Below are 27,963 nucleotides of genomic sequence, written 5' to 3' on the forward strand. Positions count from 1 at the left end.
TCCAGCCTCTGCATGTGGGGGATGGAGTCAAGCCATAGGCCTGTACACTGTCCTGCCCTGCCATCAGGACTCCTGGGAGCCACAGGATAGCAGTGGGGGTGTGCATGTGAGTGTGCGCATGCATGTGCACACATCGTGGTGCCTCCATCTCAGATTTCCTAAACAATTATATGTTCACCCTACATCTACACTTGAAGGTAAAAGTGCAATGGGATCTACTGTGCAATCTGCACGTGCATGGCAGAAGGCATGATTGTGGGATCAAGCATTAGATCTCATCACCCCTTATAGCCAGTGGGATCTAATGTGCTCCCCCTGTACCAACAAGAAGCAAGCTTCTGCAGCTGGGAGCTCCCTCAGTTGAGGGGCTCCAAGCCATGGGGTCTTCCCACATACCCCTGGGGCTGGGGTTTGCAGCTGCTATGATTCCTTAGCCTTCACAGTGTATGAAACCCCCAGAGCTGTGGGATCATGGCTGCTGTGATCCCCCAGCTTTGGGGGATCATGCACCCCCAAGGCAGCCATGCCCCCCCAACTGCCAGTATCCAGCTGGGTCCTGGCACCCAGCATCTGCAACTGCAAGATGCAAGACTCTGAATCCCTGTGCTGCTAGGATGCAGAGTCAGCAGCTGCTAGGGCTGAGAGTCCCTTCAGTTGTAGGATTCCCAGCCCCAGCGGGGCATGGTGCATCGGTGCAGCTAGGAGCCCAGTTGACAAAGTTAAACTGAATCAGATGTTTGTGTGATTATTACACTTAGAAAATATAACTATTTAATACACACAGGAGCACTCAGTGCAGCAACTCCCTAACTGCAGTCTCTGGAATACTTCATGGTAGTCTGTGCAGATCTGGCTGCTCATATGGTGCTGGCTTCCCTCCTTGCTTCCAGCTGTCTCTCTTCATTAAAAGAAGCTTAAATATGCATTAAATATTTTCCTAAAGTTACTTTGTTGTGTAAGGTAGTACTGGAGTTGTCACAAAGATAATATTTGATTATAGATGGTTTACATGATCAGGGTGGAAAGGATTATGGTTCAATACCCACATCATCTGCAGGGTGAGAGGGTATCAGACTATGAAAAAGTTTGAGAAACTTTGCTTTAGTGGGTATGGATATCCCAGCTCCACAGAGAAGAAAGAACAGGACTGATACTTGTTCTGTGAGCCCAGATAGTCAAAGCTGATGTCATTTTTCTTCAAAAGATTTCAGGTTCCAATGAAGATATAAAAAATAAAATTATGTTGTTACTTTTGCCTTGACTTCATGACTCCACAAGAGGTCAAACAAAATTTATGGTTGTGAAAATCCTGAGATTTGATAATGCATTTAGATGTCACTTATCTAAAGAATAACTGGTGCTTGGGGAAAAGTTGAGATCCCAGGCAGAAGGGAAAAAAATGTAACTTCCTGATTCTGGTACAAGAGAGATTAGAAACCAATTCAGAAATACTTTTAAGGCTCAGACAGAAGTAACAATTTTCACTTAATCTGGCCCCTGATAGTGACCTAACAGAAGTGTATAGCTGCAGAGCATTTTAAAAAGGCCCAATCCTGTGAAAATCTGAACTCTGAAAGGAAGTGGAGGGAATTCAGTCTGGGATTTTTTTCAGCCAATGCTGGAGGGTGGTGCAGGTGGATTAGAGCTCTCACAAGGTGGAGCAGCTCCAATCCACTCACCCCACCCTCCAGCGCTAGTTGGGGAACCCCTAGAACAAGCTCCCGCTGCTCCCTTTCCCCACTCCCAGTCTGAAAAGACCACTGGGGCTGGGAGGGAGGAGTGGGAAAGAAGGTCAATGTTAAGGGAGACCACCTGCAGGCTCACAGCCAGCAGCTACATTCCCCAACCCCCTCTCCCCCACGATACAACAGCGAACTTCTGTTGGCCTGAGGAATCGCTGCAACTTATAGTGCTTTCTGTGAAGCACTATGGTTACTGCAGGGAGATGCTCTTCTGTCTGTGTCTTTAGGTTTTAAACTCATCTTAACTGAAAAAGAGAGGCAGGGGTTTCTGATATAAGATTGTACAGTATTTTCTTCATTTATACAGGCAGAAGTGATTTTAAAAATGCCTCCCAACAGAGCTAACACCACTTGTTTCTAGGTTGCAGCCAAACTCAATATCTACAAAGGTAAGCGTAAAAAGTGCACTAGAATAGTTTTTCTTTTCTTGTAGCTAAAATTTACAAGAATTCATATTAACCAAAATGACTGCTTATGTACCTTAGAATTGTATTTGGTTGTAACCAGTAAAAATTAAGGATTCACGCCTGGAGTAAAAGCAAGTTCCCTGGGCAAAGCATACATACCTACCCTGTCAGCTTTTAATTAAATAGCAATTTGGTGAGTCCCAAATGAATTCACAATGTCCCCACAATCAAAAATACCTGGTTAATATATCCTACATATAAATGGGGTTTTTTGTGCAGTATAGTTAAGTCACTTCAGGCTCCTCTACACATGCAGCTAAAGGTGCAATGGGATCCAATGTAGGATCCACATGTGCATGGCAGGAGGTATGACTGTGGGATAGTGAATCAAATCCCATCACATCTTATTGCCAGTGCAGGGGTAGCCCAAGATGTGACTCCCAACCACAGGGGTGCTCTTTGCACACCTGACCCCTCATGGCTGGTAAATCACATCAGTTGTGGTCTCTCAGCCAGAGGTACATGGGGACCCCAAAGCTGGGAGCCCTGTCACCCAGGAACTCCCAGGCTCAGGGGTGCACATGGGGCCCCCTAACTATGAGGTCCAATCAGCTGATGGGGCTTCCAGGTGACCAGGGGCACCTGGTTACATGTTCACTTAATGGCATGATAGGAAGCAGCTTTTGTTGAAGTTATTTTGTGGAATAACTTTGTAGCTTATTCCTCTTTCCATCACACCACTAGTTGATTGAAAATGTGGCTGGGTGACCACTTAAGATGTGATTTACAAGTTAATCATGCCTTAAGTAATGTGTAGATGAGGCCTTACTGCAAAGACCAACAGCCAAAAGGCTTTGTGTGTATTTTTCCAAAGAGCACAATCAATGAGACTGCCCATACTGAATAACAAAACTACCCAATTCCAGATGTCTTGTACTGCTAACGCCATTTAATTCAAACATAAAAGTGAATGTGAGACTGTTGTAGCATGCTAATTCACCAGAACTATTGTTTGGTCAGGAGTGAGTTTAAACCAGGACAACTGGCCCTTGCATAATTTGTGTAGCAAGCGTACCCTTTCACCCAGAATACTTCCTCAAGCAAGCCAAATATTTTAGAGGTATATCTGCCTGAGATCTCTCTCACACATATTGAGCAAATTATCAATTCAGTTCAGCCTCAAAAAATGTATTCTACACAAACTAAACTCACCAAGGTGTATAAGCAACTCATAATGGGGATTCCTTTGACCTCTGCAGACAGATCATCATAGCTGACCTGAAGGCCATTGAGTTTTATAAGACAACATTACTACAGACCATTGGATAAATATGACAAACACCAAGAAGCTGCTGTTTGCAACAGCTCATCAAGCTACACATGGAAACTTCTTAGGTTCTTAAATAACACCAGACACTGTGTTCAGTGCTACTCCCCAGATGGCATGCCAAGTAGCATCTCCAGTTTTTCATAGTACACTCAACTTCCTTGTACATTCTGGTGTACTGCTTAAGGGCTAACTGCTGGCTTTAGATGCAGCCTCAAGCTATGTATGTTTGGATTACACCACACCACCACACCTCTTTCTTACAGTTACTAACCAGCTTTCTCCTTGCTTTGTGGGTAGTAATATGCTAATAGGCTTTTACTAACCCTCACTTCACACTGACTTATGTCCTCTGGCCAGCTTATGAGCAAGATAGTGTTAATACTCTACTACTCCTCTACCATCTGTTCCACGAAGGGAGAAAGTAAGACAATTAACTCTGCTTATGTCTGTGTGTCCACACTTAAAGCCTTCTTACTCCTTTACAAGAGTCAGGGGTGTAGGTTGTAGCCATGTTGGTCTAAGGACATAGGCAGACAAAGTTCTTTGGGTGAATCTGATATTTTTTATTAGACCAACTTAAACAGTTGGAACAAAAATATTTAAGCAAGCTTTTGGGTTTAAAAACTCTTCATCAGGCTGAGGAAGTTTCTGCAGTTGGTGTGCGCTTCCTGGATAGAATGAAAAGTAAAAAAGGCAGAGGATGGGCTAGTATGCATACAAGATAGGCAGTCAGTAAAGATGTAATCTTGTATGCCTGGAGTGGTCATTTTTGATTTGCTCTTTTCTGGTATCTCCAGGAAAGCAGTGACTCCCCCAAGAGAAACTGAATGTCTCAGTGCAACTGAAAGCACGAATACAAAGAAACGTACCGTTGTCTTTCATGTCAACGAAGCCTCCCTGTGGCAAATAGCTCTAGAAAGTGAAATTAGGGATCCTGTATCCATGGGGTGGTATAGTAGCATGGCCCACAGAGCTAAGGGAGCCCATAGTCAGGAGGCTTGGGGGGGACCCAAGGACCCAGCATGGTGCTGCAAAGTGGAAGGGGAGGGAAGTTGGACAGAACTCAGAAGTTGGACAGCCTTGACTTGGACCATTCTGTAATATTACCTAAAAGTATGAGAACTCTCTAAAAATCCTTCAAACCTAGTTGTACAGCCTGATATTGTTCTTAGTTTATTAAGTCTCTTACAAGAGAAAAATCAATATTCTTCAATGTTTTGCTATCCAAAAAATAATAGATTATTTCAACTATGTCTCTTCCTGTTTTGAGCTTGGTTTGCACAAGTTTGCTAGAATCCATGGGTAATTCTGAACCAATTTTGCCCTAACAACTATGGTTAATAGACAAAGGAAAAAAAAACTAGTCTGGTGCAACTAATTAAACAAAATGCATCAATCGATCTCCTAATTCTGTTTCTAAGAACAAAGTTTTGCTTAGCTGAAATATATTAAAAATATGTAAATATTAACAGGAGGTTATGTTTCTTTTCTGTTCTGTTGTGAATAACGATTTTAATTATTTGAGTAAAATATTAATAGGTGGTTTGATAAAAAAAATCATGGAGATCGGAGGGAAGCACGATGACATAATACCTAGTTGCACGACAATTTATAGGCGAGTAACTATAGCTAATGAGGTCTATGTAACATACACACTCCAAAGTAAAATATTTGCATTTAGAGACAGTTTGGCTAAATGCAAGTTCAAAAAGTGCCAGCAAAAGTTCACAATATAACCAAATCTTTTTTATTTTTTCTGTCTCCTTTCCTTCCCTAAATCCCTAAGGCACTGTATTAAAAGGTCAGTATTATGTCCAGATTATTATTAAAAATACTTCTCTGCTTGTTAACATTTTATCGTCTTGTTTCATAACTCTCTCTCACCCCCCCCCCCCCACACACACACACAAACACTCCCCACATCCTTTCTGTGAAGTGGAAAAGCATTATATGGTCAATACGTGACCGGGGTGATCTTTAAAGCAGTACCCTCGCCTGGTTAGGGCTTTAAGATACCTACAGAGTTTGCAACTTACTACTGTAAAATAAATTCAGCTTCCACACGTTGGATCCATAAAATTATTAGAACCACCATGCCAGACTTTTCACTACTTTATATATGCTGGAGCCTTTTTCAACCAACATTTTAATTTCTTTAGCTACATAAAACAGCTATTACAGTGGAGAATAAACTGAACATGAGCCAACAGTGTGCCCTTGTTGCAAAGAAGGCTAACACCATACTGGTCTGCATTAGGAAGAGTGTTGCCAGCAGATCAAGGGAAGTGATTATTCCTCTCTATTCAGCACTGGTGAGACCACATCTGGAGTAGTGTGTCCAATTTTGGGCTCCCCACTACAGAAAGGATGTAGACAAATTGGAGAGAGTCCAGTGGCTATGAAAATGGTTACAGAGCTGGGGCACATGACTTCTGAGGAAGCCCAGTTCCCTCAACCTCTCTTTAGTCTGCAGAAGAGAAGACAGAGGGGATCTGATAGCAGCCTTTAACTACCTGAAGGGGGGTTACAAAGAAGATGGTGCTAGACCAGAGGTTGTCAACCGGGGGTACATATACCCCTAGGGGTACTTAAAAGCATCATAGGGGATATGCAGAACTCTGTCTGTGTGCATGCAGCTGCAGTGCAGCACTCAGGTGGCCTGGGGCGTAGCCCAGCCACGTGACGAGCAGCTGGGTCCAGCTGGTAAGTTTGTTGTGGGGGAAGGAGTGGAGCAGGGGCAGGGGCTGAGCCATGCGGGGGGGGGGGGTGGAGGGAGCAGCTCCCACCGCTACATGCACCCCAGGAGGGCATGGGTGGGGGCTGAGCCCCCAGATCTGCATGTGGGGTGGGGCAGGCTGGGGCTGGAGTTGCACCAGGCTCTTCCCAGTGGGGGGCTGGGCCAGGCTGTGCTAAGGGCAGGAGACAGCAGCACTGGAAGGGAGTTGGGGGGCTATGGCAAATTTTGATGTGGCTGCAGCCCCACCTCCTCCGTAGCCCTACTCCTGTAGACCCCAACAGTAAGGGAGGGAGTGGGGCCAAGGCTGGAGCAGGAGCTGGTGCCGCCCAACCGGGACACAGTGTGGGACATAGCTGCAGGGAGTGGCAGCTCCTGCTGCTGCATGTACCCCAGGAGGGCATAGGGGGCACATGCCCCTGGATCTGCATGTGGGGTGCAGCAGGCGGTGTTCATAGAATCATAGAAGTAGGGTCGGAAGGGACCTTGTGGATCTTCAAGTCCAAGCCCCTGCCTGGGCAGGAGGAAAACTGGGCTCAAATGACCCCAGCCAGGTAGGTATCAAGCCGCTTCTTAAAGATCCCCAGGGTAGGAGCCAGCACCCACTTCCCTTGGAAGTTGGTTCCAGATCCTAGCCGCCCTAACTGTGAAGTAGTTCCTACGGATGTCTAATCTAAACCTACTCTCCAACAACTTGTAGCCATTATTCCTTGTTATCCCAGGGGGCGCTGGGGGAAACAAGGTCCCCCCTAGTGAGTTTATAGATGGCCACAAGGTCCCCCCTCAGCCTTCTCTTGTGAAGGCTGAACAGGTTCAGGTCCCGTAGCTTCTCATTGTAGTCTGCATTCACTGGGTGAAGGAGCTGGGGCGGGGGGGGGGGGGGGGCGCTCCAGCAAATTCTGGAGTGGCTGCAGCCCCCCTCCAGCGCTGCTGTCGCCCACCCCAAGTGCAGCCCAGCCCAGCCCCCCCACCAGGAACAGCTGGGCGAAGCCCCAGCCTGCCCATGCCCCGCATGCAAATCCAGGGATAGCCACCCCCATGCCTTCCCAGGGTGCATGCAGTGGTGGGAGCCACCACACTCTGAAGCCCCCAGATGAGCCTATTGGAGTAGGGCTATGGAGGGGGGAGGGGACTGCAGCCATTCCAGAATTTGCCATAGCCCCCTCAACCTTCCTCCCAGTGCTGCCACCGCCCACCCTGAGCACAGCCCAGCCCAGTCCCCTGCTGGGAAGAACCCAATGCCCCAGGCTTCAGCGGCAGCCTGCCCACCCCCACACAAAGATCTGGGGGCACATGCCCCACCATGCCCTACCAGGGTGTGCATAGAGGTGGGAGCTGCCCCCCACATGGCTTAGTCCTGCTCCCTGCCCCAGCTGGGCAGCCCCTACTCCAGCCCCACGCCCTTCCCTGCTGCTGGGGCCTCAATCTGCTCCCCCCCCACTTAAGAACAAGAAAAAAATAAAGGGGTACATAAGGTGAAACTTTGAGAAAGAAGAGATACACTTGTTAAGGTTGAAGACCCCTGTGCTTGACTGTTCTCAGTGGTGGCAGATAACAGAATAAGGAGCAATAGTCTCAAGTTGCTGCAGGGGAAGTTTAGGTTAGATATGAGGAAAAACTCTCTCATGAAGAGGGTAGTAAATTACTGGAACAGGTTACCTAGGGAGGTCGTGGACTCTCCATCCTTAGAGATTTTTAACACTGGCTAGACAAAGCCTTGGCTGGGATGATCTAGTTGGGGACAGTTATGCTTTGAGCAGAGGATTGAACTAGGTGACTTCCTGGGGTCCCTTCCAATCCTAATTTTTTATGATCGTATGATTATATGATATATTCTTGAGTAGTTCTGGAGTTTTAAAAATATAGATATTTATTATACATAGAATCCATTCTATTTTCCCCTTTAATTAGGAGAGGGAGAAATTAGACATTCAAGAGCAGTCATCTTACTTTCCCTACTACCACACCTGATCTGGGCTTCATCTGCACCATTACTGCCACCTGCTGGCACCATACTGTAGCTAACGTTAAGATGGAAGACTCAATTATAATTCCCTTCTTTTGGTGCTGGTGCCTGGCAACCAAACTGCCAGAAGGAGCAATTACAGAGTAAGTCCTGTTTAGCCTCAACTGCCCTAGGGTAGAGCATACAAAGGTCAGAAAGGAAAATTTAGAAGATACCAGCAACATTTTCTAACTTGTGCTCAACATGTGTGAATTGTGATCTTTCAGAGGCTTATAGATGTTGGCAAATTTAGGTAGATTTTTATGGTAACAGCAAGAGGCATATCCCTTAAGGAGGGCCAAAATCAAGTCCTTGCTCCAAAGCTGGAATTGCTAGCACTTCTTCATGGTTGCAAGCATTTTGCTTTTGTGTTTGTTTTAAATAATAATAATATTATTATTATTAATGAGCAAAGGACATTTTCCATAGCCTCATTCTCAGAACCAACTGAAGCATTTTAGCTTTTGGCAGACAAATAGCATGACAAATTTTGGCCCAAAGAGTTAATGTTTGGTGAAGTCATAAGCAACTTTAAAGTAGAATCCTCTCATGGAAAGCATTAGTTAGCCTTAAGTATAAGTGTTGCTACCAGCACCTTTGTAACATACATTAAACTTACTTGTAATTTGTATTGTACACAGAGAAGATAGGCTGAATAGATCTTTTTGGTTTATTGTTTGAAGTTGAACAATTCTAAAATGGTAACTGCATGTCAAAGAATGCAGGGTCAGCATTCTCTGGAAATCATGTAATTGTAATCTTTTAATTAGCATATTATCATCCCTGTAAAACCATTATACTATGATAATGAGTTTAAGTATGTTTTAAAAATGACATTATTCAGAAGCAATCAATATAATAATATCTGCCTTCTCACTGTAGAGATGTGACACAGTTCAGCATATTACAAATGTGAGAAATTGTTAAAACCTAAGTTTATCTGTTCATTTCTTGAAAATCCAGACTATCTGGGATGTGTCCACATTTCTGACTTCAGTGTAGCATACAGGTACCCAAGCTGACTTTAAACAAGCTAACTCAGGTACCAGAAGCAGTCTAACCACAGCAGCTAGCAGCTCCACGTAGCAAAACTGGACACTTATGAACAAAGGAAAGCTAGCTTATATGATAGAGACCTTGTATAGCAAGCAGTTACTCATACAACTCTCAGGTTTGATCAAGGGCTATCTGTAAAGAAAGGAAATCTTCTCTTGGCTGACACTATGTAATAACTCAGAATGCACCATTCTTCAAGAGACATTGACTAACACAAAATATTCAGTTAAATTACAACAGACATGACCTCAAACAAAGATGCGTTTGTCTGTCAATAGGAGACTTGCATCGACTCTGAGAATGTTTTCACTAGAGTTGAGCATAAGGCGAGTCCAGATGTGAGCTAGCATTAAAGCTAGCTTGGGTACCAGGTAAATTAGGTTCTCTAGGTGTGCGCTATAGCTTTTGATTTCTCAGTGTTGTACAGAACCACGGTAGTACTCCAGATGAGTACTCCTTAAACCAAAAGATTCAGTAAACAGCTGCACAACTTGTCTTTTCCTCATCAACCCTGTGAATTAAGTGGGTTGAAAAGCACCCAAGTATGGATTATCTGGATTCAACTGTTCATAAACATACAAACCCAACAGAGATTGTGATAATATAAGGAAGTATACAATCCATCTAGTTTCTTAAGTCAACTGCTACTAAAATCAGCACAAGTTACACGACGACCCAAAGTTTGGCGATCTTGAGAAAGAGGGATATATTTTTCTCAGCGCCATATCAAATAATGCAGTGTGAGTGCAGAATCCATTTCACAAACCATTTCACAATTAACACACAGGCTCCTGAGCAGCAGTGGTCTCTATCCTACTCTGCAACCAGACCATGGATAGACTGTCCCACAAGACATTTTTGCTGCTAATCAGAGCATCAGGGTTTGGGGATGTCACTGGAGCACAAGAGAGAAATATGACACAAATTAAGAACCGAGATGGTTCCAATGCAAAATACAGCTACTTACAATGAGCTTGGCACCATTAAATTGCAGTAGAACTAGTATGTAGAAAAAACTGGATAAACAAATATTAGGGAAACAATCAGCTCTTAAACATTTAGCAAGCAATCTAATCTCTTGTGGGTGGTGGCACTACAAATTTCAATATCCTTTTGATTTGAATAATGTAAAGGGAAAGAAAACTTATTTTAACTTAGGGCTTTTCCTCACCTTTCTAGATACAGTCTTATGCTATATAGAAACACAAATTCATTGGTAGGGGGTGAACTTACAGTAGGCACTATTGAGTCAAAATGTATTGTTCCTACTGCAAGAAAAGGTATTTTTTAAGATGTAGAAAAAGTTGATTTTACTTCTGCTTCACAATCATCTTCAACCTCATTACATACTTCCCACATATATTTAATTAAACTCCTCTCATTTTCCATCCTACAAACTGACACCCACACATTTCCATGGTAAGGGTCATCTGATAAGATCTCTGCTCAAGAGAAATGAGTGGTACTGTTCCTAGAGATTTTTGAAGAGTGGACAAGGTGAACTATTGGATATCATTATGCTAGGCATCATAATAAAAATGTATAGTCAGTGCATAACCAGAGTATATTTAAGTTACTGTATAAAGCAAGGGATTCTGAACATAAGCACTAGCTTTAGCAAAAAAACAACTAAAGGTTTGAATTCTTTGTTTTGCTCCATCATTTAACTTCTGTTTTGAGAGGGAGCAGCGCAGACTTTCATCCTAATACGTGTTCTTGCTCTTTCTCCCTCTTCCCATTCTTCCACTTGACTTTAAAACTGACAGTACATGCTTCAAGCTTTTCTCTGTGCTAGGAGCTACCAGTTTGGAGAAAGAAATTAAAAACAGAAAAAAAAGTCTGTGTATTAATATGGGCCTTGTTCGTGCAGGGGAAAATATCACAACAGTTATGGGATAAAGGCAACAATGGAAAAATGAGGACAGTGCTGGCTCTGAAGTAGTCAGCAGAGGTTAACTCTGGAGGTAAGAGAGTTAGGGAACAGAAAAGTTGCTTAGTTCAGGTTGCTGGGAGTCATACTTCTTTTTGAACGTATTATACATAAATACGGTATATACATATGTACACGTAAATATATACATTTACATATATGTATGCATTTACATATTTGTTACCTGCAAAAAATTAAACAAATATTCCAGGTCCAAAATTAATAACTCAAAAGCTGAGTAACGCTCTGTGAACTTAATCCGACTCCTTATATATGTACTGAACACAATGCACATTTTAATTACAAGATCAGAGCATCTTATCCCCCCCCCCCCCCCCCCCAGAGTACCAGGCCTCATGTAATGCATACTGAATAACCTACTTTTCAATATTGTTTTCTTCTCATTCAGTGTGCAATCTCAAGTCTTATTATTTACTACACCCTTTTCACACTCTGGTCTGAAAAAGAAATAGTTACTGGTTTCTTTTTCTTTTGTTTTCTTTTCTTTGTCTGTGAGACATCACTCCAGGCAGTAGCATAACTAGGGGTACAAGTGTGCCTGAGGTATAAGCCACCTACTTAGAGGGTACCTACCACTGCTGACTGGGCCACTACAGCCACTGCCCCTTCACAGAATCATAGAAAATGAGGGCTGGGAGGGACCTCAGGAGGTCACCTAGTCCAACCCCCTGCTTGAAAAGGACCACCCCCCAACTAGATCATCCTTCTTAAAAACCTCCAAGAATGGAGATTCCACAACCTCCCTCTCTGAGTAACCTGTTCCAGTGCTTTACTAGCCTCCTAGTGAGAAAGTTTTTCCTAATATCCAACCTAAACTTCCCTTGCTGCAACTTGAGACCATTGCTCCTTGTTCTGGCATCTGCCACTATTGAGAACAGTCTAGCTCCATCCTCTTTAGAAGCACCCTTCAGGTAGTTGAAGGCTTCTATCAAATCCCCCCCCCTCAGTTTTCTCTTCCCCAGACTAAATAAACCCAGTTCCTTCAGCCTCTCCTCTTAAGTTATGTAAACTGCCGCTGCTGCTCAAGGGACAGAACTTGCTTGCTATGCCTCTGACCCCAGCATCCAGGTGCTTCAGGCATTAGTGAATTAGTTCTCTCAACACAACTGAAATGGAGCATCATTCATTTTAAGGCAGCATATTGAGGTAGGGAGAGGTTAAGGTCAAAATATACACTTGTTCTGGATGCTCAGTTAAAGGCTTCTGATTTTTCAGAGCATGAAGCACTGTAGAGTCCTTTGGATCTTCAAAGTACAGCTCCTATTGACCTCAGCACAGCTGAGGGCTTAGTACTTCTGCGCGTCAGACCTGACAACCTCAAATCAGGCATACACATAATGAGAAACACAAAATTTGAAGCCCCCTGTAAAAAGGCTGGTTGAGTGACTTGCCAAGCATTTCCCAAGACAGTGGTCAGCAGCAAGCAGGAATTCTTCCTGCTGCAGGCTTCAAATCCCTGTCCCTCCTCCCCACCGAAATTGTTCAAGGTGCCTGTGCAACAAGGTAAGCATAGATACATTGGAGCTGGAAGTTATAGAACAAGGTGGAAAAGTGCTTCATACGTCAAAGTGTCTGTCTGCTGTTTGTCCTATAATCATGTCCCTTCCTATAAAGCCTGATAATATTGGGGAAATTAAACAGAGGCAGATCAAGAAAGAGAAGCTGAGAGCATGCAAATCCATGGAAACTCAAGAACATCTGGATTAGTGTACAAAATGTCAATGTAATAGGTTGCTTATGCTTCTGCTATGTGAAAAAAAACTCCATGTAACCCATGAATGGACCAAAACTATTTACTACGTGCAGGGCTACTACTTTCTGGACCATTTATTATACAGTCTGATTTAATATATAAATCTAATATGGTCAATGGGCTTGTTTCTATCAAAAATGAGCCCAAAGCATTTTTATTATTATTTCATTTTCCAAGGGATTCAAACCAACATTTATGAAGTCTTTGGCCAAAAAATAAAAAGTAAGATTCCCAATGGTGCTCTTTAACCTAAAACCTGACTAGGAATGCTTCGGGTGGAGCTATTTAGCTTTCCACTATAAAGCCAACAGCATTTCAGCTCAGTTAAATGGCTTATTCATAGATTCATAGATGCTAGGGTCGGAAGGGACCTCAATAGATCATCGAGTCCGACCCCCTGCATAGGCAGGAAAGAGTGCTGGGTTCAGATGACCCCAGCTAGATACTCATCTAACCTCCTCTTGAAGACCCCCAGGGTAGGGGAGAGAACCACCTCCCTTGGGAGCCCATTCCAGACCTTGGCCACTCGAACTGTGAAGAAGTTCTTCCTAATGTCTAGTCTAAATCTGCTCTCTGCTAGCTTGTGGCCATTATTTCTTGTAACCTCCGGGGGTGCCTTGGTGAATAAAACTTCACCTATTCTCTTCTGTGCCCCCATGATGAACTTATTGTTTATCAATATACAAAATCATCCCAGATTATTGCTTAGATGAATGCCACAGGTATACTCTGCATGACCTCGAGTCACCTAAACAACTTACAACACAAAGAGAAAAAAACTCAAATAAACTCTTTCCTTCAGGCTTTGATTTATGAGATTCCAAGAATAAAATAGGTTGTAAAGATTTTATTTTTCTTAAGGTAAGCTCCTCCCCACCCCACCTTCTTTACAATAAAGCAAACATTCTGAATTAAAATGCCATCAGGTTTGATTCAAGCAAATTACTCAACCCTGCCACCCCCCCTCCCCCAGCTTTACATTGAGACCCATGGGCAGCTGGTGCCTCCCGAGTTGGGGGGGCACTTACCCTCCCCCCCCACGGCCAGTCAGTGACTGCGGGGTGGGGAGGGGGTCCCCACCATGGCTGGTCACGCACTGACCCGAGAGTAGCATTCCCTCTCAGCTGGCTCTAAGAGGGAATGCTGCCCGGAAGTGCCAGGGATGTACCCAGAAGGGCCAGGGATGCACCCAGAAGGGCCAGCACCCCCACTCTCCGGCCGGTGCTCTCAGGGGGGTACTAGTACTCCCGCCTCCCCACCCCTACCTGCCACCTAAGTGGGGAATGCTGCTGCGAGGGGATGCACCAGCACTCTCAGGGGGTGCATGTGCACCCCCGTACATCCCCTATGCATTACCACTGTTGAGACGAGACATTCTAGTTAATTTGGGAAAAATCTTTTACACGTGGGACATTTTGTAGGAGGTCAGTCCATATTTTTACTAGTCAATTTACTATAAAAGCATGAAGACTTATGTCAGCATTTACCTTTTCATAGTTCCAATTTCTAGTTTTAAAACGGGTTAAGAATTCGGTCTCAAATTTAAGCCATTTCCTTCTATGCTCCTTAAAGTTGTTCTAGATCTCATTTGATATGGTAATACAGTATCATGGGGAGTTCAGCAGTCTAGTTCAGTGATTTCAGGTATTTGTGTTTACATTTTTCACAGACTTTTCAATTTGGTTATTTGAGCCCCTCAGGGAGCTGTTAAAGGGGCTCAAATAAACCAAAAGCTGATCTTTTCAGCATGTTATATCTGATGTGATTGAAATATTGCAAGAAAACTATATCTCATGTAATCTTAGTTTAACAAATAGCTCCCTGAGGCATTTAAAAATACATATAAACAAACATACACACAAACAATAAAAAATTGGGGGTCTAAGGTTATCCATGACAAATATTTAAATAATGAATAATCAATTAATGGAATATAATACATTCATATTTTAATAACTAAAATCTAATAAAAAAATTGTTCTCAGAAAGTTTTATTTCCTGAATTAAGAAACCATACATCTCTACTTCAGGAGCAAAATACTGCCTAAAATAGTGAGAGAGAGCCTTTTTCGGCAGGCCTACCACAAACTAAGCTCTGCATCCTCTCTGAGTGGCACTCCAATCCACTTCTGCCTACCCTGTTGCTTTGTTTTCTGCTCCCTGCTTAATATGCCATGTGCCACACATGGAGGCTGTCTGTGCTACTTATGGCAGTTGTGCTGCAGGCGACTTAAAAGATGTCTGTACCTGCAGTAATTACTAATTCCACAAAATTAAAATATATAAAAAAGGTAAATCACCCAGCTTGGGCCCACATAATATGTTGTCTTATTTATAGCAAATAAGTCACCTGATATGAAGATAAACTAAGATTCGGAGCTGGGCTATGATGACTGGTATGCTTAGCAAACCACCAAATATATATTTTTGAAGAAAGGCACCTTTCTGGGTCTTCTCTGCTATTCTGCTATCAGTCACCTATTTCCTCTTGGCACAGCTGCCATGTACAGTAGGCACACAAGGAGATTCTTATTTTTTGAAGCAGGCTCTAAAATAGACCAGCATGATTTATGGTATCACATTGGACATTCTCTGTGCCCAGCCTGATGAGCACAGAGACTGCTGCTGGGACAATTTGCATCAGGAAAATAATAAACAGCTTAATGAAGCTTATCTTGTATAAGCATACATCTCAACAACATAAACCAATAAAATGGAAACCAGCCTGAAATGCTGCCCTTACAGTGGTAAGACGACAATAGCTGTGACCATGAAAAACTTGTTTATCTAGCAATTTTGGACAGTACTTTAATATGTGTCAATAACCTTCAAATTCTAAACTTCTTAACAAATTTAAAAAATTTAAATGCCAAGGCACCATTGTCATAATGTAAACAGATTAGCTCCTACCTTCCTAACCTAGTCTTGCAAGAATGTCATCTTCAGTTTAGGAATAAAACAGAAAACTCGTCCCCTACTCTACACGCTTGACTAAGTTATGATCTATACATCCCTCTGCCATGCCATTCACCTTTGAAAGGCTTGTAAATATCAAATACTAAATGTAACATTTTAGGTGATCTGAAACCCATTTTTCTTAAAATTGATTTTACTCCATTTTTTTCCTTCTTTATAACAGTATAAAGAAATGTTCTGTTGTCCTTCTATTAACCCTTAAATCAATTATCAAGAATGCTAGCCACAGCCTCCCCTGGTTATACTGGATGATTTTTCTGTAGAGGATGGTTCAGAGATGCATGTTGTGAACCCTCACTCCTTGATTGAAGCAAGGAATCTTTAACAGAGATATCATTTCACCCAGGCTAGGGACAGACATTCAAACAGCCTGAGCCTGAATTGATTCAGTCTTTGCAGGTTAGTCTAACCTGGCTAAGTTAAATCAGTGTTGTAACCAGACAGACATCCCAGAAATGCAGGAAAATGTCTGCAGTGGCTCAGGCTAGAAACCGAGAGGCACTAAAGCAGCCCTCCCCTCCCCAGGGCTGAGCTGAAAAGGTATGGCCAAGCCCCAGCAGGATACTATGCTTAGTGGAGGGGTCCCCCCTTGATAACAGAGCACTAATCAGTTCTGTTATCAGCATTTAATACCCCATCAGAAAACAAAGCCTTGCTCATTACAAGCTCTTCTTAAACAGCTTTTTTCCCCAAAGGAAGGAATACAGGGACATTACCATCTGAGCTGTTGATTACCTCCAAAAAGCCCTAAGCAGATGCTGTCCTAACAGCCTTATACAGCACCAGCTAGCATATCACATGCTGGCTACAGTCCATGCTGTGCGACAGAGGAGGAAGGGATCTCTGCTTAAGCAGCAAGTGGTGAGAGGGGGACAGGGGGACACAGGGAAGCCAGCAGACCCTGCTATGCCTGCAAGTCTCTGCCAGAGCTCTGGCCAGGGAGCAGAGGGGAGGGGCCAGCTCTGCTGTGGAGCAGAGAGCCCCACCCAGCCAGACAGCATGCTGGGATTATGGGGGTTTCTGGTTTATCTTAAACCAGCAAGGGGTCTGGAACAGACATTGCATAAACTGGTTTGACCCAAATCAGTTAAGTCTGATACTATAGTCAACCAGGTTTGGCTGAAACCAGTTTGAGATTTTCAAATTGGTTTATGGGCACTGAACATCTGCTCTGTTACAGGTTTAAATCAGGTTCTTAAACCACTTTGTGTAATGTTTGTTCCTAGCCCCAGGCACTGAATGGGTATATAGTTATATAGGGATTAACATAAAACAATTTTAAACAGACTGAACATCCTATCCCTTCTCATCAGTTCAGTCTTCAGCCTCTTGGCATGTCAGATTAATGGTTCTTGGTATGTCAAATTAATTAGCTCTTTGGTTCCCTATTGCCTTTCATGATTAATAAGGCGTGAATTTCTGATGTAAAAAGAAAGAAAAATACCTCTTTGTTCAACAGTCTGGTAGACACCATGTTTCAAAACTAAAAAGGTACACATCTATTTTTAATCTTGATGCCACTCTTGATTTTTGATAATTTTAAATATTTTTAAAGGAAAATTGAGTGTAAAAACTACATATGTAATATTAAAGTTGTGTAGTTATATATAAAAAAAAAAAAGACAGACTGATACTTAGATTCTCAGAACATATTATACAAGTCTTTCTGCATAAATTCTGTTAAATATGCCACAAAAATATACAAGACATAAATATATTTATGATTCTTAAGTATATAGAAATAAGTATACTGCAAATGTAAGAGCAAATCAGCTGTGTTCTACATCAGACATAGTAACTTGCTTTTCCTGATTTTGTTAAGTTGTAATTGAATTCATCTCAACTCCATATGCATTTTTATGTAGTCTTTGCATACATGCACACATTTTCATATGTCACTCCTTTTGAGCATATAAACACTGGACATATCTAGTAAAGAAAACCTCTTGATTCATTTCATTAAGAACGCAAACCCTGGATGCATTGGGATTAGAATCTTATCATAACTGATGACATTACTAGAACAAATTATAAAACTTACAGAGACACTGATTATAATCATACCAAGTTCATTTGAAGAAGATTCTACTGCAGCTAGTTTTGTTTAGCAGAAATGCTAGGGATGGTTTTGACTGGCAAGAATTTTATAATGAAAGGTCACATGGTTAGCGCAGGCCTGCTTTGTTCTGATTAGATATGCACTATTCTACTATGATTGACTCTAATCACCGACTGATTTTTGGTTCCCAAATACCTGTCATCACCATCACTGATGCACTCAGGAAGAGCAAGGCTACAGCCGAACAGCATGATGTGTTGATAGCAGCTGAGGCGATTGAGATAACTGAAGAACTTGAGAAACTTTTCCATTTCAATGCTTTTGACGATGGAAAGAACTGATGTTAAAGTGGTGAGATTATATGGCAGCATTTGGCACTGGCTGTAAGTGATATTTATGCAGGCACCTGTGAAATCAAAATAATTACATTTAGAACATACAAATCAATTAAACTATTATATGGTGGTATTGAGTATTCTCTAGCTAAAATATATTGCATAGAAGCAATAACTTTCCTATACATAAGGTAATATTAAACAATGCGATCATATCACAGCACGGACATGGAGCAATTTTCTGAGAGTGGAAGAAACCTGGAAAAGTTTGCGTTTAGCTTATACAAGCATCCCAAATTAGCTACTTACACATTTATCTGACCTTCTTTTCTGCAAAACTGGATGAAGAACTGCACATACTGGTCTCCCTCACAAGATATCTAGTAAAGCTAAGATAGACCGACTATGAAAGCAGCCTCCCCTGTGGCATTTGAACACAAAATCCCATGAAGCAAGGAAGGGAAGCAGCAAAGCTTAAGGGTGGAAACAGACATTGCCTTGTACTACCACAAGATTTTTATGGAAGCATAAGGGCCAAGCAAAGAAATGACCAGGCTCCTTGTTGCACCACAAATGCCCAAAATTTGTGCCACTGTTTAGCAGTCAATGTTTGTTTGCATTAAGGCACAAGAGCATGGGCAGCCCAGAGCTGCCTGTGCTCTCCAGCCTTCCCAGGCCAGCCCTCCATGGGCTCGAAGGGCCCAATCCTGCATGCCCTGGGAATTTTCACACAGGATTGGGCCCCTCAAGCTACAGAAATGCCAGCCTAACATTCCCCCACTTGAAAACACACCAATTTGACACTCTGATGCAGTTCTGGGGCTGGGACCACCAAACAACTGACTGGCAATCCCAGCCCCAGGACCACGCAGAAGCCAGCTTCCCTTGCTTGAAGAGAAATGCCCCAGGGGCAGAGATGCATCCTAGCACAGCTGATCCATCACAGTTGGTGATGTCTATCTTAAAGCTAACTGAGTTCTGGCTGTTTCAAGATTTTTTACTTTCTACAAAGCTTCTCCCCCTCCTCCATCTCAACCTCACTTCTTAGCCTAACTAGTTCTCCTTTTCTCTATCCCTCACACATGCAGCAGGTTTTCTCCACTGAGAGGCATCAGCATGCTACTATACAGTGCGCTGTACTTTTCAGATTGTGTTTCATAAACCATGCTAAATGCAGAGTCAAGGTATGAGAATCTGGTTGTCAAAATATCCTCCACAATTGAGTGGCATCCCCATGGACTATTTAGAGATGGTAGGACCCCTAAAATAGTTGATCTGTAACGTGTTGCCTAAATCCTCTGTTTGTCATGGTCCTGGTTCTCCCATCTATGAATCTATTCTTAATAATAAAGCAAAGAAAGTGTAGATAAAGTTTGCAAACCACAAAACAGTGTGAGGGGTGGGCAAAACTTTGACTTTATTTTTATTTTATACAAATAGTTTCTGTAATTGCCAATTGTTCCCACTTTTCTGCAATATTTTGAAGGTATTAGACCCTCAGGAACTTGAGGGGGAAAAAAGAAAAATTAAATTAAAAAAAAAAAAAAAAATCAAGAAAGGAAATCTTGACTCCTTTGAGGTAAATAAATGGAAAAACTCCTATTGACATTATTGGAGCCAGAATTCAATCAAAGAGAATAGTTATGATTTTTTCCCCTTTAGTACTACTAATAGAGATTGTACAAATGATGACTTAATGGGAACAGAATAGAAAGGTGTCATATAAGCTTGTCCATATCATGGCACTAATGCATACTACTCTTGATCTGCAATCTTTTATTAGTTCCGCAGTTAAATGATAGTGCATAAAGACATATTTTCAAAAGAACTAGGACCAGACTGTCAGATGATCGGTACTCACAATAAAAAGCAAGGGGGGGGGGGGGGGGTTGTAGTTATATACACTACTGTCATTGCTTAGATTTGTAACTCTTGTGCTTCACCCAAATTGTCAGGTTAGAAGTTCCATTACAAAGTCTATATGTCCCCTAATTAAGTGTCACACAAAGAGAAAATCTGAAAGCAGAGAACTCATGAAGGCAGAGCTCGAAGGAGGACATGCTTAAGCTACTGTGATTACTTGGAGAGTATTATAGGAGTCTTTTGGCCATGAACAGCTGGACTATAAGTTTCACAAACCTCAAAGTGGGGCCTATAACCCAGCAGTGTGCCGAAGAGGCCACAAATAAGCAATAGCATCTAGACACCATTCAGGCCCAGTAGTTTTGAGCAATGTTCAAGACCCAGAGGTTAGATCCAACCAGGCAGACTGACCACAAGAGAGAATTCAACAGGGCTGTCAAAGTACCAATTCTGCAAATGTTAGTAAATTAAATTATTTACTTGTATTAAATTAAAAGACAATCTTAAAAATAGTATTTGTAATGATTTATAACAAAACATTGTGCTATATTATTAATAGAGACAGTTAGCTGTGTTAGTCAAGTAGAGAAGCGAACTTCAAATCACAAAAGTTTGTACTATACATGTTTGCAAGCACATGCACACACACACGCATATATACATGGGTGTCTGGTGCCCCTTGAGTCAGCGACCAGGGGTGGGGGGGGGGCCCCCAGCAGCCAATCCTGCTGACCAGGGGGTGTCAGTCTCACTCACAGTAAAAACGGTCATGCTGGTTCTGGAGCAGTACTTCTGCTGGCAGCCCCACTCCCCAGCTGGTGCTCATAGGAGGGGCACTGGTGCTTCCACATGCCCCCCTGCCCACCGGCTACACAGGGAGCGCGGCCTGACAGAGGGTACAGTAGTGCTCTCAGGGGGTGCACATGCACCCAATACACGTTGCCCCTGCATATATATGTTATACTAACACTTTGATCATTCTCTAAGGTCTAAATCAACCCTGCCTTCGACAGTATTAATAGTCAGAGCAGACTTTATTAAAAGGGGGGTATTTTAAGCCCCATTTCTCCTGGATTTTATCATGTCATTGCAGCCACATAGAGTATATGTGGGTGCCTATGTGAACCCAAGATTCACAGTCCAAATTTTCCCCTGAAGTTTGGTATGTAAACTGTCTCTTTGGCTAGATTGAGTCACTTTTTGTGAGTCACTTTTTTCTTTTTAGGCACAGTTGCTAGCAGTGTACTCCTTGTAGATGATAGCCAAGACGGTTAATAAGAAAAAAGTGAGAGATCCAGTGCCCATCTCAGCCTGATTGGGATTCAAATCCACAGCTCTCACTTTCCAGGAGTGTCCTAACCACCAGACTAGAGGCAGGGCTATTAGCTGGATTGTTGATACATTTTACATAAAACAACCATTAGATTAAGAAAAAAAAAAAAAAAAAAGAAGGAAAAAAAAATCAGAACCAAAACTTCTTTCCCAGCTGGGCTACAGGCATACTTGCACTTGCTCTTTTTTCTGGCTCTATACACCTTGTGTTCTTCTCCAGGCAGTTTCACTGGGAGAGAGGGATGGCACACCTACCACTCCTACTTACAGGGCTACCAACCTGTGGCAAGCAGAAATTAATTTCACTTAAGTGGACTACCAAGGTGCAGCTTATGTAGCCTGCATGCCAACTTGAGCCCCTGCTCATGTGCAGCCTGCACTAGACGGGCTCCACACATCTGTATTACTGTTGGGACACGGTGATTTTACTACCCCACTCCAGAAATAATATAAGGATAGGGAGACATCTGTGCATCTCTAAAAAGAGATTCTATTTCTATAATGGGGGCGGGCATTAACAAGCTCAAAGAGGTTACAGAAGTATGCCTATACAATGGGCAGGTAACTAGTTAGTTCCAAGCTGCACTTTGGTCATTCACTAGAACTAGAAGTCTGTCCTTTTGCCATAACAACAACATGATACATCAAGAAGTTACCAACAGTTCAGAGGTGCACTTCTGATTAGGACTCATTGCATTAGAATTATAGTGTGCATATTTGAGTTATTCCCCTTGACACCTAAAATTGCAAAATTCAAAGAAATGGAAGTTCAATTACATAACCAAATAGCCTAGTGTGCTCAAGTCTAAAAGAAGTATAAAGGTGAAAATAGAGGGATTAATCATTCAGTAAATATCCTTGGCTGCAAGCTATTAATCACAAAGCATGATTACAGCCATTGTGTTGTGACATCACCTATCCCAAGTTTCTATAGCACTCAGCACTTAAGTAGATAAATGATTCTCAAGCAAGTTAGATCGTCAAGGTGAAGTGCCGAGTGGGCCCCACTAATCCTTCTGTATTTCTCCCAAGGACTGCACCCCTGTGGTAGGGTCATGTTATCTATATTAATTCTCTAGTCTGACCTTTTGCACAAATCAGGCTATTAACTTTCACCCATGAATTCCTACACTGAGTCCAGAAACATGTGTTTGAACTGAAGTATGTCTTGGAGACAGGCATACAGTCTTTATGCTAGATTTTCTTTTACATAGGCAGTCAGGAATAGAGCCCCCATAAGAAAAACTGTAGGGAACATGCATCCCAAGGCAAACTGTTCAAAAGCTGCAGAATCCCGACACCCCACAAAAATTCTTGAGATCTGGAAAGCTCTCATAACCATATGCCCATGCACTTGTGGCCAGCAACCCCACCCAGAATCCCTACAGCCCACTCCCAGTCCTGACGCAACCTCCTTCGCAGGTCTTCCAAGGGTAATTACGTGCTTTGATTTTCACACTATTTCCTCCCTCAAACAGAAACAAGGCTTTTAAAAGTATCTTTATCATCAATGAGCCAGAACCAGGAGAAGCACTCCCCCTTTATTGCTTTAGATAGAAATTAAGATAGAAAGTGATATAAGAAAGTGATCACGCTACTTTGAGAGGTAAGCACTAGTGACACACAAATAAGGTTTTCAAGTCCTAAATGAAAGGTATGATCCGCCTGCAATGTGCACTAGATAACAAAACCATCCTTCTGTGCTCCATGTAGAGAAGCATCCTAATGTTAAATCATGCTGGCAAGCTATTGATGCCAGTAGGCCAAAAGTATAAAGCCACATGACAAACAAACATCCAGCCAACCAAATATTAATGCTTAAGTCATCAAACAAACACAGGGTATTTTAAACTATTAGAAAGACAAACAGATCTTTATTCCTTTAATAATACGAGATATTTTATATCCCTACATATTCAGCCTAATGTAGCAGGCTTTTTGTTTGAGCCTGGGGGGTGGGGGGGCAGGGAAGGAGAAGGAATTATCCTAGTGTTCAAGCATGATGGGAAAGGAGTGTACCAGGCTGCTACTTAGGAAGCAAGTTCAATTCCAGTTCAGCTAAAGATGTCATGTGACCTTGAGTAAATCACTAATCTCCTCTGTACTTTAGTACCCAATAATTCCATCCTGAATATAAAGAAAAAAACCTTTTCAAAAGACACTTGAGATCCTGAGACTCGAGTTCTTCATATCATAAACACTCAGGCTAGTCTAAAAGCAAGAACTTAGGTGCTTTAGAAAAAATTATATTAGTACCTTCTTAGCTCACAGGGAACTTGTAAGGCACTTAGAGGCTATGTTACAGAAAGCTTTACAAGTATGCCAATAGAGGAAATGGTCACTTTCACCACAGAAGCACAGAGAGTGTCAACAGTACTAGTTATCAAACTCCTACAAGGATACTATGAGCATGCAAGCCAGAGAAACAGGTTACTATTGCATAGCCAGTATTGCATAGTAACAAGTGTCCTCCTACCTCAACAGAGACCTCAAAACCCAGGACATATTCTTTACTGAGGGACTGTGGCTGTGATATGGTGCCCCTGCCCAAGATGATCAGGCAGTTACAGTCTGACCACCCTTGAGGGAGCCTCTCTCTAGCATAAGCAATATACACAGTTCAAGCACTTCATGCAGTGGTGCATCCTCACCTAGTGCCCCGCCTCATTACTGGGCTCAGCATCAGATTTTTGCTCTTATCTGGCACTACCTGCTACCTACCACTTCAAGCTTTGCCTTGGTCTACATCTTCTGAGACTCAGTCTTCCCACCAGAGCACATACAGTCCCACCCTTTGCAGGGTTTTAGTATCCTTAAAATTCCAGAGGTCAGGAACAGCATCCCCAAATAATATTGGGGCTTGAAACCACAGCCTCTTCCCTTCCTAGGCTTCCTCAAAATAAAGCAAACCCACACGTCTCCCCAAACGTCCCCCAGCAGCACTTAAACACTCAAGAAACGCAAATCTTAAACAGCTTCCACCACTCCAGACTTCAGCTTCTCACTCCTCCTGGACCTACAAGACCTACTTCCCTTGAACCGTATCCCTATTCCCCAGGACTCACCACTCATTCCACCATCAACTATTCTCCTCCCTAATTCAGAGTTCTCACCTCGACTGATTTTCCTCGGTCCCAAGGCAAGTCCTTTGCAGATGTCCCTACTGATTATCTGCCCATATCCAGCTGCACCTCTGAGAACTAATTGAATTATCTGGCTCCTGTCAACTCTTCTCTGCTGCAGTGGGATTAACAGACCCTTTTTATTTCCAAATTTCATGTGCTCCACATTCTCTCCAAAAAAAGGCATTGAAAATACCATGAAATGTACTAGGGACTGTATTATAACTGATTTTACCTGATACTGTGGTCAAGATCAGCAGTACAAAGTCACCAATCAGGAATAGATAGATAGACTAACAGACCAATAATCATTTATAGATTTGCTGTATTTACTTAAATATAAGACAACAATAATTTGATTCTATATATGGAAAATTTATAAATTTGTTAAAATTCTCCAGGTATGAAATGTAATTATTGGAGGCTTGCCTTGAATTGTCCCCCTCCTACTGCTAGAGCAAGGACAATAAATCTGGGGGGGAGCCAGGTAACCTCCTCCAATTTCTGCCTACTACAGCCTCTTCTCGTCTTCTTTACTATCCAACCTTGCTCTCTGTAAGCACATGGAAGTGAGAAACAAACTTAAAAACCTGTTCTTGAAAAAAGCATATGAGTAATAACAAATTACTACAGATACCTAGAGATTTAACCCATACAGAATAGATACAGGGCGCATCTATACAAGATGCATTAAATGAGTATTAGCCTAATTTAATGCACATTAAAGGCACATGTCTACATGCACATACCCTCAACGCACATTAAAAATCATGAAATTAAGCTAATTGCACCTGAATTTGATATCTGCAAATGCAGGTATCAAATTTAGGCATGATTAGTTAAAGTGCATTAACGCAGATGTAGATGCAACCCTGCACTAACTTTAGTTCTGCATCTGCCCAGGCACTAGGAGCACCTGGCAGGGCTACAGGGACTTGGCATTAACTTTAGTACCAAGTTCCTGCACATATAGACACCTGCCAAAAACTGCTTAATGCACATTAGTTTAAGGTGCATTAAATTTAGTCACACTTAAACACACGTGTATACATGCCCATATTTTACCTTTTTGAAAACTGCTGCAAGCTTTAGCGCAGGTACTTCATGAATACACTTTTAAACAGCACTTATGTACTTACATGTAATATAATTATTTTTTATTTACATTTTCCATGGTCCAAGCCAAATCAGTCAAATCAATCTAAATCCATGAGTCAGTCCAGGACCATAAGTGGCCCTACTACTGGCAAACATCTTCCACCCCTATCTGGGGCTTCAGATGTTCCCAAATCCTTTGGTGGGCATCCTACATGCAAGCCCAAGCCCAGAAGCTTGGGGTTTGGATGCCCCTGAGTTTTGCTTGCCCTCAGCCATACAGCTACAGGAGCAAGCTAGGGAGGAGTCTCCCATTTCCAGAAAGTGGGCATATAGCCATGATCTCTCCACTCCAGTGGCAACGCATAGGGGGTGCACAGGGGTACATGTGCACCCCATCACAGCCAACACTCCCTGCTTAGGCAATCGGCAGGGGAGACAGGTGTGAGTGCTTGTAACCCCCCCCGCAAGTGCTGGCTGGGGAGTGGGGGTGCCAGGAAAAACACCGCTGGCACTTCCAGGAGCGCCGCTAGCACTTCTGGGTGCCCCACTTACGCTTCCAGGTTGACATGATCAGTCACTGACTGGCTGCTGAGGGGATATATGCCCCCCCTAACTCAGGAGGCACCAGTCGCCCATGCTCCATTCTAACAGCTAAGTGGGAGATTAAGAATGCATTACCTTTGCAGGTACTACCCCCATACCAGGAAAGAGATTATCCCCGAGTATGACTAGGAAAACCTCAATGGTCACAGTGTTTCCCCTGCCAGGTAAACATAGGTACTACATAATCTGATATAGTACCTATGCTAGCTAATACACAGACAGTCAGACACCTCTCACCAAGTTGGGGATGGAATTCCTGCTTAGCAGGGATGGGGAGGGGGCAAGAGCAGCTTGCAGTCTCTGCTGAGCTCAAGCCAGGGAGCAGAGGGGAGGGGCCAGTTCTGCTGTGGAGCAGAGAGCCCCGACTAGCCCAGAGAGCATGCTGAGATGCTGGAGGTGTCTGGTGTAACTTCAACCAGCAAGGGATCTGGGACAGATTGCATAAACTGGTTTGAGCCAAATCAGTTAAGTCTGATACTACATTCAACCAGGTTTCTCTCAAACTGGTTTCAGCCATTTTCAAACTGGTTTATGTGCACTGAAAATCTGTTCTGTTACAGGCTTAAACCAGTTTCTGATCACTTAAATTGGTTTATGTGTAATGTCTGTCCCTCACCGAGGGGGTTTGCTAGCATTGCTGTGTCAGGTGACTTTTCACACCGTTACCTGACATAACCCTGCCAGCAAATTGTAAACAGGACACCATGCAGATTTAAGGCTTCTGTTTGAGGAAAGGCCCTATCAGATTCTATACAAAAAGCTGGGAGTGTTTTTTGGTTTTTCAAAGTGATGGAGAACATTTTATAAGGAACATTTTTGACTACCAGAGGAATATACTAGATAAGCCTTCTCCATCTCCAGTTTCTATGAATATTCCTCTCTCCTTTGGAGCCCTCTGATGCTTTGCCAAAATCATTCCTTGAGACCACAGTTAGCTAATGGCAAGCATCAGGAAATCCATCCAAAATTTACGCGCACACAAACCAGAAACTAGGTTTTAAATCAAAACACTTGGAAAAACACCTTAGTAAAAATGATAAGATCACTGGATCACTGCACTATCATTCTAAAATGAAGGGGAAAACTCCAAGCAATCAGAATGGACCAAAAGGAAGGGAAAAATGAGATAGTGGTCCAGGAAGAGCTTCAACTCCAGTGCTTTCCCTCTCTCGTAAATATCCTTTCATTAAAAGATATATGAGGTACATAAAAGAGTCCAAATAGCATTTATTTACTTTATTTATGAGATCTGTATGCTGCCCTTCCCAACAAAGTCTCAGGACAACTTACAGTAACAGACAGAAACAACACAAAAGAAAATGGAATAGAATATGAAACAAACTCCTTAAGCAGTATCCCAGCCTAACATGGCTTACTAAATGCCTACCCAAATAGGAACATCTTACAGCATTTCTGGAACATGTCCAGGCTCAGGTTCTGGCAAGCCTCGAGGAGAAGGGAGTTCCAATGCTAAAGAGTGAATACTGAAAGTGAACTCCCACCTGTTTTTGCTAAGTAAACTTGGCATACTGATAGTACTAGTAGAAGTTTGCTCCCAGCTAGTCTGTGGGATCATGATGGGGCACAGGAGACTGAG

The 27,963-nt window shown here is 42.6% G+C and overlaps 1 protein-coding gene across 3 annotated transcripts in view; it reads right to left on the minus strand.

Moving 5' to 3' along the window:
- The window catches only part of CORIN (corin, serine peptidase), a 272,355-nt gene that overhangs the window by 163,764 nt on the left and 80,628 nt on the right, over nt 1-27,963 (minus strand). For all 3 annotated transcript variants that reach the window (XM_019481201.2, XM_019481202.2, XM_059721699.1), the window contains one exon: nt 18,209-18,419. In XM_019481201.2, coding sequence (XP_019336746.1) covers nt 18,209-18,419 — 211 coding nt within the window. The remainder of the gene's footprint in view (nt 1-18,208; nt 18,420-27,963) is intronic.

This window comes from Alligator mississippiensis, chromosome 2 (assembly GCF_030867095.1).
Source record: "Alligator mississippiensis isolate rAllMis1 chromosome 2, rAllMis1, whole genome shotgun sequence".
Lineage (NCBI taxonomy): Eukaryota > Metazoa > Chordata > Crocodylia > Alligatoridae > Alligator > Alligator mississippiensis.